The sequence below is a fragment of the Neolamprologus brichardi genome, chromosome 23 (genome assembly GCF_056152115.1).
Source record: "Neolamprologus brichardi isolate AB-2024 chromosome 23, ASM5615211v1, whole genome shotgun sequence".
NCBI lineage: Eukaryota > Metazoa > Chordata > Actinopteri > Cichliformes > Cichlidae > Neolamprologus > Neolamprologus brichardi.
The window spans coordinates 23,028,451-23,044,329 of record NC_142125.1 but is presented as its reverse complement, the minus strand read 5'-3'; the positions used below and the strand labels follow the sequence as shown (position 1 = coordinate 23,044,329).

The 15,879-nt window shown below is 38.6% G+C and overlaps 1 protein-coding gene across 3 annotated transcripts in view; it reads left to right on the top strand.

The window, feature by feature from the left end:
* The window catches only part of LOC102796576 (poly(rC)-binding protein 3-like), a 35,873-nt gene extending 25,031 nt beyond the window's left edge, over nt 1-10,842 (top strand). For 2 of the 3 annotated variants that reach the window (XM_006792887.2, XM_035908629.2), the window contains exons 8-13: nt 868-1,011; nt 3,322-3,363; nt 5,295-5,373; nt 5,886-5,944; nt 6,630-6,799; nt 7,566-10,842. In XM_006792887.2, coding sequence (XP_006792950.1) covers nt 868-1,011; nt 3,322-3,363; nt 5,295-5,373; nt 5,886-5,944; nt 6,630-6,799; nt 7,566-7,620 — 549 coding nt within the window. In that variant the 3' untranslated portion in view covers nt 7,621-10,842. The remainder of the gene's footprint in view (nt 1-867; nt 1,012-3,321; nt 3,364-5,294; nt 5,374-5,885; nt 5,945-6,629; nt 6,800-7,565) is intronic. The other variant, XM_035908630.2, reaches the window with a different exon arrangement.
* The last annotated feature ends 5,037 nt before the right edge of the window (nt 10,843-15,879 follow it).

Here is a 15,879-nt window from a genome sequence, read left to right as displayed (position 1 = left end):
ACTTATGATATTTATATCATCTTCTAATGAAGGTGGATGTTGGTGCAAAATTTCACAGCAATCTGTCTCATAGTTGCTGAGATAATTAAGTGATGGACAGCATAAATAGCATTAACCCTTTCACGCATAGTGGTCACTACAGTGGACAGCTATTCAAAGACTGTTTTCTTGTATTTGTGTCAGTGTGTACTTACACATTAACCACTACACTGGACACTGATGTGTCATCCTGATTGAGGTTGTCATAATTCATGCATGAAAGGGTTAAAGCCTGATGTATCAGTAAGAAAAATTCACCCAAAAGATCAAAGCAGGAGGCATATATTTGATGTTTTTGACAAAAGTATTGTCACCTTCTTGTAATTCTGTGTCAAAAATGGAAAAAAAAATGCTTTGGATCAAAGGGCTACACGGTATTTAGGTGTCTCTCTTTTTCTTGCACCATTAATTTGAACTATCTGCACAGCCAGTTCTCCATTGGGCCTTCATGATGGCACCAGCCATGGATACTAGGACATTTGTGACATGACTGTAAGTCTCTAGACTTAAGAAAAACACAACTTAAATAACAATATATTGAGTCATCATTATCCAGTTGAAAGTGGTGTTCCAGGTAAATCCAAGTTTAGTTGTGCACTGAACCACGATTTGGACATGTAATGTCAGCATGAACGCACAGTGAAGAGCACTTTTTGTGTGGGTGTCCACAGGTTGTCTTCCCTAAGGCACTCTCCCTTCTGGTCTCACTTTATGCAACTTCTTTCTTTCTCTCTCTCTATTATTTTCTGTCTTCCCGTTCTAACACTCTCTCCACATCCCGCCCCTTCTTCTTCTTCCCCCCACTCTCTCCTCCTTTGCTCTCCTCAGTCCCCACCGAAAGGTGCCACCATCCCCTACCGCCCCAAGCCTGCCTCCACCCCTGTCATTTTTTCAGGTGGCCAGGTAAGAGCAGACCCACTGGGGGCGTCCACAGCCAACCTCAGCCTCTTACTGCAGCACCAGCCACTGCCTGTTAGTGTCGCACCAGGTTTTACTCACTTTTCCTCCCTTCCTCACTCCCCTCACCCACCCAAATCCCAACTAGCATGAAACCCTCACTGCTTTTATTTGTTTTTAAACTGTCATCCATCACCCCCAGCCACTCGAACCAGAACTGAGATCAATTGCGTTCAGCTCATCTGAGTCAGAGGATCCATCAGGTGACTTACCTTTTATTTAGTGAAAACGGATGCTGTTACTTCTAGCTGAAAATACTCTGCTTAAAAGTCTAAAAGAAAATCAGGAAAAACAAATGTTAAGCTTGATGAAGCTTGGGGAAATTAAACTTTACTCTAAAGCCTAAAACACAAGTAACCAAGTGACCAAGACAGGAAAAATCCTCTAGAGCAGATACTCTTGGAAACACAGCTTTTTCTTAGTTTGGAACCAAAAGCAGTAAAAATACACAAATATACTTCCATAATTTTACTTCAGCCATAAACAGACATAGGGAGTAAAGGAGCTCATAGCAACAGAGCCAGCCACAATGGGGAGGCTCACGGTAGCAAGGTGCGTTGCTAAATAAGGTGGTCTGCAGGGAAGGGAAACTCAGTGGCAGCAGCTAGTGGATAGGGGTAGTATGGCAGGACAACAAATGAAGCAGCAGCTTATATTAATTATATTTCAAAGGGTACCTGTTTTATTCATTTCAAAGTACATATTTTTATTTTTGGACTCTAATAGAGCAGCTTTGTATGATTCACAGTTAAAAATAATCCCAGTTTTTCTTATACTGAGACACGTGCAGCTCCTCTCCTTTTATGGAAATCCATTGGTCAAGCAAGCTTTCTTGTGATTGGCCACTCCTCATTAAAAACAGTAGGGTGGGGCTTCTCTGCTCAGAGGCGGAGCTAATGGAAAGCAAGTTTGTTTGTTTTTTAGAGTAGTCCAAAAACTGCTTTTGAGCTGTAGGTTTTGGCTACAAGTGAGGTGTGTCTGGCTCACTTGTAGAGTGCTAAACACATTTTTAGATCATCTATAACAAAAGGAAGAAAACACCAATATTTTAGAAATCTGTCTGTTTAAAACAAAAAAAATTATATTGGTATTTGTTAATAGTATTATCATTATTATTATTGAGACACACACGCACACACACAGGTCTTGCTTTTCTTTACTTTAGCTCCAATTAACTAGAGCTTATTTTTTACTATAGGCTATGTTCACCTCAGCTTTGCTGATCAGTAGGTTGGAGGCTTTCTATCCTCTGCTATAACAGGACATGAGTGAAAACACCCAGCAAATGGCCTGGGGCAGATTCACACCTGTGCCTCTGCAACAGCCTTAAGGTATATGAATCACTTGAGCAACACTGTGAGTTAAACTGGCACCCCTGCTTGGTGGTTACATCAATTATAAAACAGGGCAAAATTGTGAAGGAAAAATCTTCAAAATCATCTAAATTAATAAATATTCACATCCAAAAAGCTTGAATTTGTGTAAACTTGGCTATATTTATATTCAGCTGTGCAAATTACTGCTGGTTGACAAATCTATGAATAAAAAAACTGCTTCAGCTCTATGTTATTCAGGTCAGGTTTGAGTGAAAAGATTCAATACTTCCCTTTAGTTACCTTTAAGAGTGGAAAACCTTAATACAGGAACCCATAACAGGAGTCCGGAGGCAGATTTTTAATTAAATTATTCAGTTATTCAAATAGTTGCAGGCAAAGTTCTTGTGGATTGACTAACTGATTAATCACTTTAACTACATTCCTCTACAGCATCTATAATTTGTTTGTTTGTTTTTAGATTTTAGTGGTTGATGTCAGACTATTGAGAAAGGCAGTAAAATATCTAAAGCAGAAGCCACAGACTTGGTGTGTTTTTATTCTTATATTAAAAATCAGCTTTGTATCTTGTGGGATAAAATTCAATTTTGCTCAGTTCTGACTTCTGTGGCTCCTATAAACCACATGTCCAATAGGACACAACACCTTACTCCCTTCAGGGTCGCTCCTCTGGTTTACTCCACACCCTCCCAATCACCTTCCTGCTGTCTGATTTGTCCCTTTTTTATTTAGTTCAACTGGATTTGATTGATGAATTGTAGGAGAACTTGACAGGAAATCTATAATGCATGACTTACATGTAATATGACTCATAAGATATAAAAAAACATTTAAGTCTATGTTGTCCTTGAGCTGTAGAAATGTTGGCAGTTCATTTTTTCTTGATTTATATTTTGTTTCAGTCCACTTTTGTTTATTTAGCTTTTCAGAACTTATTGAATAATGTGTCTTGTGGTATCGTAACAGTGAGCTCTTCTCCTCATGTTTGCAGGCGTATACCATTCAAGGACAGTATGCCATCCCACATCCAGATGTGAGTGCCCCACGAGGCAGTCAACCTTGCACCCTCTATAACTCTGTCTCGCTGCATCCAGATTTTCTTACTTTCTTTCCACCCTTATTAATATTAATTGTTAATATTAATACAGCTTTTATTCTGATATGTTATTTCCTATGTTTTCTAACTTTTCTTATTCTTGCCTCTGTGCCCTCTGATTGGCATTAAACCTCATGGGGCTTGGCCTGAAGAAGTTATCAGATTGGTTTTGAAGTTCTTGATGGACTTCAGATCAACTCCCGACCTCCACTCCATTTCTTTTTACAATTTAATTTTAATTAAACTAACTAACTTTAATTAAACTTTCCATTTGTTGGCATGTTCAGACAAGCTCAAGAGGAAGAAGAGGAAAAATTCTGTTTTTGCAAGTAGAAAGGAAACTGTATGGAATAACAAAATGAGGAATTTTCATTAATTAAAACGGCTGCTTTGATGGTAAAGATGACTTTGAATACAAGAAGGTTTTGAAACTCTCAGTGTTCAACTCACCTCCAATTTGAGTTATTTATCTTAAAGATAATCCCCTGTGGGCAAGCACTTGGTGAGAGTGGGAGGAAAAAGCTCCCTTTTAAAAGGAAGAAACCTCCAGCAGATTCAGGTTCAAGGAGCAGCAGCCATCTGTCATGACCAGTTGGTGGTAAACATTCAAAATGTAAAGTTACAGCTGTTAGAAAATGTAAACTCATGAGCCTGATTGATTTACTGACAGTCAGTGAGCGTGAACAATATCATTGACTGACATAAGAAAAGGTGATATTGGGCATTAGGGGAAGGTGACATCAAGGGATTACATGGGCAAACATCCACCCATCCATCCACTATCCTCGACTATCTAAAGTTGGATCACAGTTACCTATGCAGCCTATTCCAGATATCCATCTTACTGGCAACACATTTCAGGAGGTATCCAGCAGTCATCCTAACAAGATCCCCAACTCAGCTGGTTGGTTGTTCGCTTGTGGACATTCAAGGCTTCAGTTGCCTAGATAATCCTCTAATGTTGTTACCACCAGGTCATATCTCAAAGGTATTTTTCTCTCTCATTGCTTGTAGCTTTAATCACTCACTTGGAAGTTGAGAAACGCTTATCCCAGGTCCTGTCTACTTTGCGTCACCAGTAGTGTCGTTGGAAGGTGCTTGAAGTCGTGGAATGTCATTCAAATTCTGCAGTTTCTGCTCAGCACTTTGCTGCAAATCACTTTCAGTTTGTATGGCTTTAAATGATAGTCACTAGTTTCATAATTTCATACCCTCTTTTGCTCTCCACACAGACTGTTTATCTGCATTCAAACAAGCTGCTTTAAAAAAAAGTGGCAAATAAAAATCAGTCAAGCACATTACATATGGCAACCAGAATGCTTCTGCTACTAAAACTCTCATCTGTGGTCACCAGATTCTGAATGTGAACCTGTGAAGAGTAATTAGTTGATTGCAGAGTTCTGTTCTAGAAATTCAGTTTAGTTCAAGAGTTTAGTTTAACAACTGCAACGGTCTATTTCAGAACTGCAACAATTATTTTAGCAAGTGCAGGATTCCAGGCCAGAACAGCACAGTGACATTTTATTCCCTAAACTGCAGTTTCAACATAGACTGTTCCACGTGTAGCAACAGTAACAATGAGGGGCGGGGCTTATGAAATCCTCCCAAATGCTCCAATCTCAGGCCAAGTCCTTCATGAGGTTCTCCTCTTCTTCTTCTGTCTTTCTTTCATGGTCTCTCTCTTTTCTTTCTGTCTTTGTCCTTCACCTGTCAGTGTTGTTACTTCTCCTCAGATCCTTACTTTACTCTTGTAGCATTTCGGACTGACCTTTGTGCGTGCGTGTATGTGTCTGGTGAGCGTGTGCGTGTCAGAGTGCGTTTTTAACGATGACCTCATAGCTCTGCTGTCCTCCTCCTCCCCCCCTCAGCAGTTGAGCAAGCTCCACCAGTTGGCTATGCAGCAAACCCCCTTTACCCCCCTCGGACAGACCACCCCTGCCTTCCCCGGTACGTACCCACCTACACAATGACCCTCTTCACCAAAGATCCTTCTCTCGTTTTTACCTGTAGAGACGAACACATTCTCTTCCTCCTTTTTTTCTCTTTCTCTTCTTTTCCTGTCTCTGTCCTTTCTTTCTTCTTCTCGTTGTTCTCCTCCTAATGGTCTCTGTGGTTCACTGCCATTGACATGGCCTGCTGGTGGTCTGCTCTTGTTGATGTTGAGGCTTCTTTTGTTTTTTGTTTTTCCCTTAGTTTCCTTATTGTATAGAATTGCAGTTGTCTTGGATTTTTTTTTCTTCAAAAGTTAGAACTCAAATCTGTGTATTGCATAGGCTCTACATAGGGCTGAGCCACATTTCCAGTGACATGCGTTTGCTGCTGGTTTATAGATAACATAGATAACATAGATAACATAGTATTTTATAGTAGATAATCGCAGTTTGCCTCCTTAACGTGCCAAACTGTATTTTATGTCCTTTCCCTTTCCTCCACTCTTTCTGTCTGCTTCCTGTGTTCAGCAGCAGGTCTGGATGCCAGTAACCAGGCCAGTACTCATGAACTCACCATTCCCAATGATGTGAGTACATTTGTCATGATATGCAGACACCCAACAATGCGCTTTCACTCACCATTCGTCACTTTCATTTTTTCCTGACAGGGTTTAACGAAACTTGCAAACAGCAGTGGTTTAAAATGAGACATTTTTCACGTAATCTGACAGAGAATCAGGTTATCCATTATCAGGCTTCAGGCAAGTCAATATTGTGAATGCTGTTGCAGAAATACTGTTGTCTTCTTCAGTCACACTTATTCAGCAGTTTGGGTAATTTGGGCCCACTTTCTGCTGTTTTGTCATTCCCTAAAGCTATAATCGGGGTGAATGCTCAAAACTGCTACAAAGGAATAAATAAAACAACAGAAAGTCTGCATTAAACTGGTAAAACTGGTTATCAAAGCACAAACTCCCAGACATGCTCTGTTTTATCATCTTTTCACATGGCTTCCTGCTGAAGTTTCCAGCTATGCAATGTGACAGCAATTCAGCTGCAACAATCAGAGACAAAGTGTAGCCAAAGGCAGTTAGCTTTGCAAAGTGAATGTCCTAAATGGAAAAGACTTGTTGGACCTAAATAAGGAGCATTTAAGTTATAGTTGAAAAGCTGTCAAAGACTGGCCAGCACTCACACGCTCCACAGAGAATCTATCAAATGTCTCTTTTATGTGCTCTTGCCATGCTAAGTCCCATCCTCTTTTCTTCCCAGCTAATAGGCTGCATAATCGGACGCCAGGGAACCAAAATCAACGAGATCCGTCAGATGTCTGGGGCGCAGATCAAAATAGCTAACGCCATGGAAGGGTCATCGGAACGCCAGATTACCATCACAGGGACTCCCGCCAACATCAGCCTGGCCCAGTATCTCATCAATGCAAGGTCAGAGATCAGTGACTGTTTGACTGCAAAAATAGCCCAAAGAAAGAGAAAAATGTGAAAAACTTCCTCCTTGTGAACATGGATGATATCTTTTGAATGAATGCCTAATTAGCTGCTCTCACTTTGTCAAGATTTTGCAAAAGCACTTTTTTCTTCTCTTAATGAGCTCTCAGTGAATGTTATTTGTTTATTTTATTCTTTGTTTTTAATTGCCTTTCCATCAATGTTTTGCTTTGTAACATCACATGTTTTACCACCATAACTGTTTAAAAATACATCATAAATAAATAGTAATGTGCGTTTTGAGCCATCCCCCATTTCTTTATATTTTAAATTGTATATTTAGGCTTTTTGTTTCTAGCAGCCTATCACAAAGACAAATATTTCTATAACTCAATCTATGAAAAATACCAAAGATAAATATAAAATGATATTTTAAAACATAAAAATACATAAAATAGTACTTTTGATTTACCGAACTTCAAATACATCTGTAAAAATTTAAGGAGGGCAAAAGCAGACGTGTCAAAAACTATCTACAGCAGATGAACAATATCTGAAAATCATGTCCTTAAGAAACTGTTAAAAATCCAGTAAACACCTGATATAGGACCTGAGCGATACATCTGGACCTTTAGAAATGGTCTCAGTTGAAGGGTGACAGTCAATAAGCCATTTTTAAGGAAAGGAAATGGGGAAATGGGGTGAGGTATGCTGAATTACACAAGAACTGGACTGAAAATCATTTCCAATCATTCTCCTTTAGGTTCAGAGACGTGGCGGCTATGTGGACTGACCCATCTTCCATGACCACATCCTGAGATCCCTGACTGGCTCATCCGTTTGGCCCTTTCCAATGACTGACTACCGCAGACAACCCTGATGAAGCCCTTCGGACTCTGGCTCTGGCTCTCCGAAAACCCTGACCACCTCCCCACCCTGGTTCAAAGCACCTCAGGGAGGATTGGGTGCTCACTTTTGTTTCAGAGAGCCAAATTAAATTAACAAAAAAAGAAAAAAAGAAAATGGATAACAAAAAAGAAATTCTCTGTTGCTTAGATTTTTTAGAGAACTGTTGAAGCATGTTGAATGTTTATTAGGAACAACTTGTGTTACTCTTTCTTCTTTTTCTCTCTATCTCTTGCTTTTGCTTTCTCTCTGTCAGTGCTGCGTCATAGAACATCATTTAAAAGTAAAAAAAAGTACTAGTAAAAGACTGAACGTTTTTTGTAGGACGTAGTTATTTGCATATAACAGCTGCTCAGTGATGCTATCGGTAGAGTGCGTGGTGGGATGTAGCCAAATTATCAAATTTTGATAATGTATTTCTGAAAAGACAAAAAAATTGGACTGTTCTGCTTTTGTCCTAATTTGCATCTCTGTCGAATCTCTACCCATGACTCTTTGCTGCATCACATGACCCTTTCAAGCCAATGGTATCACTCCTAGAGCCTCCCTTCTCATGTTAATTTCCTAGGTTTGCATTATATTGCATGTTTTCAGTGTTGTATTGTCGCGTATTTCAGTAAGCCTGTTCCGTGTACTTCAGATGTTATTATTATATCTTTGTTTTCCTGTTCTTTTCCGCAAACTGTTTTCAGCATTTTTGGCCACTCACGTCTAGTTCTACTCCCTGCCCAGACAAACAACCTTCCGACACAGCCTCCTTCTATCAACACCGAATATTAGTATATAGATGCATGAATGGGAATTAGTGAATAACCAGTGGCTAAAACACTGACTGAAATTTAAAATGATTGTTTACTAACTTATTATTCTACTGTATTTGTTTTTGTATGAGGACTCTTGTGACTTAGCACATTAGTCGACTACGCGGCGCTCATGCAATAGACTACTCAACACTTTACTCTGGACTGCCTCTGATGTAGGGAGGATTAGTTGGACTTAAAAGCCAAGCGTTGCGTCCAAACCTTTCGGCTTCTTTCCCTTGTTTTGGAAAAAACTTGCTAGGCTGAGAGAGGTTTCTAAAAAATTAAAACTAAGAAATTGGAGGGAAAGAAGCCGAATTTTAATGGCACAGAGGCCTAGACGTTTGGACGAAGCCAGATGGTATTTTTTGGGCCAAGGAATGTTCAGGGGTTCATTGGGGGGAACCCGCGGGGCCTGGGCGGACGTGACCACTCAGTCTCTTTTTCACGATTGTTCATCTCGTCATGTTCTTTTCATTGTCATGCGGTTGATTTTAACGCTTTAGGTTTGAATGTCATTTTATTGTCGCGACTGTGTCAGCAACATAATTGTTTTTATTTTAAAAAGTAAAAAGAGGACAGGTTGGATGACAATTCCTGCTTTGCTGTTTTCTAGTAAAGCCAGCATGTATTTATTTATGGTGTGTTGATGCACTTATGAATTTTCATTCATTGATCATGAACATTAAGCTAAGTTAGTTTTGTTGTATTGTACTTAATATGAGAGGGAGGTGTGGGTGATATTTGGTATGATTCAGTAATTCAACTTCTCCCACCATCTTCTGCTTATGAAGATGCGCTAAAGATAATAGACAGCTTTGGGTCATCTTTACTTCTGAGTTTCAGCTAAGCTCTTTTCAGCGTTGACGCTAACAAACAGCTGTTGAATGTTATTGTCGACTCACATTATCTGCCATCCAACACAGAAACTTTCTGCATTTACAGGACATTTGTTTTATTGCCAGTAGCCTACACTGAGCTTAAAGGAGAGGTTTAACAGTTTGGGGGAAAGTTTTTAGGGAAATATGCTTATTTCTGCATTTTTACATTGAACAATTGATGTTTGCATGCTAAACACTGACTAGCACATAAAGACTTTTAAATTGTATGCAGCACCTTATTTATACTATTAGAAATGGTCAAATCTTTATGCTAAGCTAAGCTAACTGGTTCCAAGCTAAAGTTTCAGATCCCCTTTTCTTTTTTTATGTACCAGTGGTTCCTGTAGTTCATCCTACTAGAAACCATAGACAATCTAGTTGTCTCTGTTTTTCATGCTAGGTTAAGTAAGCTTACTGCTAACTTAGCCTAGCTATAAGTACACAAATAAGCATATTTACCAAAAGTGTCTATTCCTATGACTTTTAGGTGCGTTGATGACATAAATGGACCAAATGCTGTATCGATATACTGAAGGAGGCATAGTCAGTGATAATTCTGCAATAATTCTTACATTTTGATGTGAACTCAAGTAGTAGTGATAGAAATGACATTTGGGATTCGTGTTTCTTTTTGTTTTCATTTGTCATAGCTTGTATTCTAATGGGAATTTTTGTCAAATTACAAGAAATTTTGTTTTTTGGCAAACTTGTTTTTTTTGTTGTTGTTTTTTTAGAACTGTTAGCTAATACCTGTTAAGAGGATATTCTTTCTAAAATTTCCCACAACACTGTAATGGTGAAAAAATATCCTCAAGGGTATTGTGGCTCTTATAAAACAGTTATCAGTGCATGCTGAAATGTTTGCTTAAAACGTGAATAATCAATGACTAGACAGCCAGAGTGTGCATTTTACAAATTTAATCTTGTTGTGTTTTATGAATTTGATTAATTAGCAGGAATACTGACTTGTAAGTGATGGCAGTGTGACTTCAATAACATCAATTTTCATGTGTTACTCAGTGTTTGAAAACTGTATTTACATTTGTGTATATGCCTGAGTATACTGCGACTTTGAAACAAACTGCAACTAATGCAATAATAGGGTGCAATGTGCAATTATTTATTCAGTTTATTATTAGCATAGATACAGAAGAGCGGTGTAGCTTGTTTAAAAAAATGCTTTTTTGAATTTTATCCACTTTTTGTTTGGTGGCAACAGCGGGGAGAAAAGAATGGCTAGACATGTTTTTTTTTTTTGGTTTGTTTGTTTGTTTTTCAGCTTTTCTTTGTGTGTATTGCAGTTTGGGGGGAACAAAATGATAGAACTTTGTAACTATTTTCAATTGATTTATTTGCTATGTGCAGATCTATATTAGTTGTGAGTAATTACATAGGTTTTAATTTTACAGTGTTGGTAAGTATACAAATAAATAAAGTTTCATTTTTTTCTTTCTGTGACTTGCCTTTTGAAGTCTTTCTCAATTATTTTTTTCTACAACAGCTGATAAAAATCCCATAGAGACATTTTGAAAGTTCTTGAATGAAGCTAATTATTGTGCCACAATGAAATTACGATAATTAGTTGATGAGATCTTAATGGGAAGCTCATCTGTCCTTTTTTGAAGGTTAGGTTTTGCATAAATCAGATTAAAGAAAGTCACCTAATTATTACCAAAGCTGCAGCATGCTTATTGTTTAGAGAAATGGTTCTAAAGTAAGGTTAAAGGGACCCTGTGAGGTCTTCTTACAGTTCTGCAGCCAAATGAGGGATAACTATAATTTCTTAATAACCATTAACTCTAATTTCATTTTAATTAATCCTAATTAAAGAATGAATTAAAAATATTATCTTAATCACAGTCTCCTTTTGTTCCACCTACAAAGACGGTAAGATAAAATCATAACTCAACAGGATGAGAGATCCCTTGTGATAAATTACGATCAACGAGGGGTGTATTAAAAACCTGTGCGGATGTATGAAGTTTAATGTATGCTTGGTTGGACCGCAATGAGCTCTCTCGAAAACAACAACAACAAACAACACAAACAAACCTGTGTTTAAAGTTTAATGCCAGTAAAGTTCAGGTTTTCACTCTTTACCCATTGAAAGCTTACTCGCAGTAACCATTGAAGCTCTTTCCTAAACTAAGTTTTTATCATATTTCAGACCTACTAATAGAACAAAATGACTGGATGTGCATTACAAGTTGGGACAGTGGTTTCAGCCTATGTAGCTACCCTTGGAAAAATCAGTAAACTGTTCTCATGGTTGCTGAAATATGACTTTATTGACATAGACCTAGGTGTCAAAACCATAATTAATTATTAGAGATCATTGAAGGTACAGGGGAGGTCATCGAATGTCTTTAAGAGTTCATGTATAGGCAAAAACAAAGAAGTATGATGAAGTATAAAGTTAATGTGGAAGATCTGGTGCAAGTCCAATACCTTAGTTACACACTTCATAACATTAACCAGATTCCCATCAAAATTTTATGCAAATTTTAACAATGTTTTCTGGTTATCTGCTCAACAAAATGCTAATATAGACTCACTGGCCACTTAATAGGTGTTCAACTGCTTATTAAGGCAAATATGTAATCAGCCAATCATATAGCAGTAACTCAGTGCATTTAGGCACGTAGACACAGTCAAGATGAACTAGCTGCAGATCTTCTGGGATTTTCGCACACTACCATCTCTAGAGTTTACAGAGAATGATCTGAAAAAAGTGAGCAGTGAGCAGCAGTTCTCTGTGTGAAAATGCCGTGTTGATGTCAGAGGTCAGAGGAGACTGGCCAGACTGCTTCAAGCTGGTAAGATGGTAAATAACCACTTGGTAGAGCCCAGGTGTGCAGAAGAATATCTCTGAAGACACATCAAGGCTTTTAAAGCCATCGCTTTTTTCCCTGGCAACTGGATGATTTCTACATCAGTGCTTTCTGTAATTTCACATTTCATGCTGCAGCAGACATATCTCTTTCTGAAATGTTGAAATGAGGATCATGCATCTCCTATGAAGCCTTTGTTTTCCTCTGCAAAGTGTTTCCCTCCACCCCTAGTAAGAAAATGGGTCAAATACCACTCCTTTGTCAGGAATCTTTGCTGTGTACGCCTTTAAATTTAATCAGCGGACACACAGAGTAATGTCCAGAACACTCCTAAAATACTCTTTAACACCAACAATTACATGTTAGATGGAAATCTTCTCTCATCTGCAGCTTCACTGCCAATTAAGTGGTTGAATATTTAGCTAGAGGGGTACCCAGTGCACTAAAAAGTGATGGATCTGGCTAAACATACATCTGAATTTCTATGTGGCTTCAACTTAAACTAAAGTCGTGTACCTGCATCTGATCAGTACCTCTTTTAATGCACAGCTTCTCCTCTTTCATTAATATATCATATGTATGGACAGCATTTGTTCTAGACAGCAGCAGAGTGAGAGCCAAAGATTCCTTCCTCACTGCAGTGAAAGACTCCCTTCAATGTAACATCTTGATATGAGCTAGCTGTCTTTGAACCTGCAAATTGCTTTTTCAGAGTGCAAGCTGAACATCCAAACCTGCAGACAGTTCACAGGCAGCTCCCAAACAACTGATTGAGAGTTTTTCACCGCATTGGAGTAAATCATACAGGGATCACCATTGAAACTAAATTATGTAGGAAGTTTGTTTGCAGGAAGCACATAAAATCAGGATGTCAGTTTTAATTTCTTGTATGACTCTTCTATAGAACGTTGTTCCAAGATTTAACGCTGAAGAGATCTGAAATGACAGAAAATTGGTCCTATTTTAGGTTGCATGGGAGAGTGGGAACACTAAAGGCTTAAAACTAAGCACAGGACAATGCTGGAAAATATAAGTTTAATGCTTTTGAAGCCACAGCTTTAGAGAAAAATATAATAGCTCCTGGGCTCTCGGCTGGACTAAGGCCCAATTGAGATTTTTTGGGTGATCGCCAAGAAGCTGCCTGAGAAATTTAGAAGTGGGCAGGCTATAATCACAGGCAGGGATCCAGTGGAGAGCTTTGCAGTGTGTTGCAGATTTTATTGTGCTGCTGACAGCGTGCCTGACTTAGGACCTCCTGACACCCGACAGTCACACTGTACCATCAGGAAAGTCTTCAGGGAGACCTAAGCACTTCTGAGAAAAAGGATAGTGATTTATATATGTCAGCGCCGAAGCGATGAAACAAAAGTGAAACAAAAAGAAGTGAAGAAGTTGCCTACAAAGCAGTTGGAAGGTGACACTTTTTAAAATATCATAATTGTTCCTCATCTTTTTTATTATATTTTCAGTCCTCCTCAACTTAGAAACACAGAGGTTTCCTAGATGTTTTACCTGAAAATGGTACAGAGGACAGTAAATCCACCAGTTTTAGCTTTATAACATGGTAGCAAAATACCAGTGCCACACGGCCATGCATTAGTTTTGAATAGCTCCCTTTTTTGTCTCTTTGCTCTAAACATGCAGAGAAGACCAGATTTATTGCACAGGTGAGAGCTGGACCCAGTTATTTGGACTTGATCATGTTTCTCGAGTCTAATCACAGAATCTAATTAAGTGTACAAAATTACATGTAACTCCAGCACACTAAATGTCTTTTGAGCATCCACTGGCAATTTTTTGTTTCTGCAGTTCACAGGTTTCTTCTGAGTGTGCCACATGCAGTGTACAAACAGTTTAACAGCAGATGAACTCAGTGAATGTGTGCATGTGTGAGATTGTTCCTGTTCAATTCGTGGTTGTGCAGACCGGGAAGATTGCAGGCTGCAATTTTCTCCAGAACCGGTCATCCAGAAAAAACAAGTGAGTTTATCTCATTTATCTCAATAAACCGGAGACAAAAAGATAAACGAAATTAAATGTCCAGCTATCTTTGAACAGATCTGAGTCTCAGACCACCACAGTCGAGTCATGTTTTAAAAGTTATAACTTTGCGGCTGGATTTCATTTTTTCACCCTTCAAATTGTTTTGTTTCAAGGTTAAGGGTTGGCCTTTTGATTAAAGTTGGATTTTGATCAGGATAGGAGTTCTGCTTTTAGTTTTGATAGTTAACTTTGCAGTTCTGATCAGAAGTTTACATGCACTCATCTTGGGCATGAATTTGATGGTATTTTTGGACTTTTAATGATTTCTTTAAATTGTTCTTTTCCAGCATTCAATGAATGTGCATCATACATCTTTAATGACTTTAAAAAACAAGAATTGGGTTTGCATACATTATTTTTGGTTTTCTCTAATCTACAAAGGGTCAAAAGCATATATTCACCTAGAGCTATTAAGAGGTGGTTCTGAAGGTTCTACATTTACTTTTAACTTGACATGGCCTGTTAATTTCTTGTTAGCAATCTTTATTAGCTAACTGGTAGTTTGTCTTTGCAGCATAAAAAGGATTTCTTTGACAGCGCTCATTGGATTGACCAATACTCAGAACAACGGGAAGGTGAAGATCTAATAAGGAGAATTATTAGAGTTACACAAGTCGGGAAGGTCTCTTGGAGTCATTCCTAAACAGCTGCAGATTCCAAGATCATCACTTCAAACAATTATACTTAAGTACAATTTATTTGGAAGTATCGCCATTTTTCCAAGGTCTGGAGAAAGAGCTGTCACCCTCAGATGAGAGGAAACTGTTTAGGAGATTCAGGAAGAACCTAGGAACCACCAAGGCTCAAGTCTCCTTAAAACTTGTGGAACACCAGCATCACTATCCAGAGAGGGTGTCGACCAAGTGGGAAGTCACAAGAACAAGCCAAATGTCTTCTGGAGAAAATTTTATGGTCAGATTGAGGTATTGAGTCACAATGACAAGAAGTATGAGTAAAGGTGAGACTTTCAAACCTAAGAACACTGTATCAGCTGTTGTGCATGGTGTTGGTAGCATCATGCTCGGGCTGTTTTGCTGCCAGGGATATTGGTACACAGGACAAAGCAGATAGACTAATGAAGAAGAAGGACTACTCCAAATTCTTCAACTTCACCTCAAATCAATCAAACAGCTAGATGGTTGAAACTTGGACACACTTGGGTGTTCTAACAGGACAATGATCCCAAACACATCAAAACTGATTTTGGAACAGACAAAGCGGGCCAACAAAACCTCTGAAATGGGCTTCACAAACCCCAGACTTCAACCCGGTTGAAAATTATTGGAAAAAAAATGAAAAAATTATTGTTTTAAGAGGCTTGAAAGTGCAATAATGTCAATGAATTACAAAGACAGCCAAATATGCATGCCTGTATGTCTGTGCCTCCCCCTAAACACAGAGTGGAGCAGTCAGCGGTCACTTTAATGGAAAACTTTTATTGAAAATATGAGGACCACTCAGCCAAATGACCTCACACTCAGCACTTTACTTTCTCGTGTCCCCAGCTTTACACCTGCCAAGTTTGAAATGGATCAGATAAAGTGTTTTTCAGCAAGAAAAGAACAGATAGATGGACGAATTCAGAGAGCTGTCTCATATTTTTAGTATGATAAATG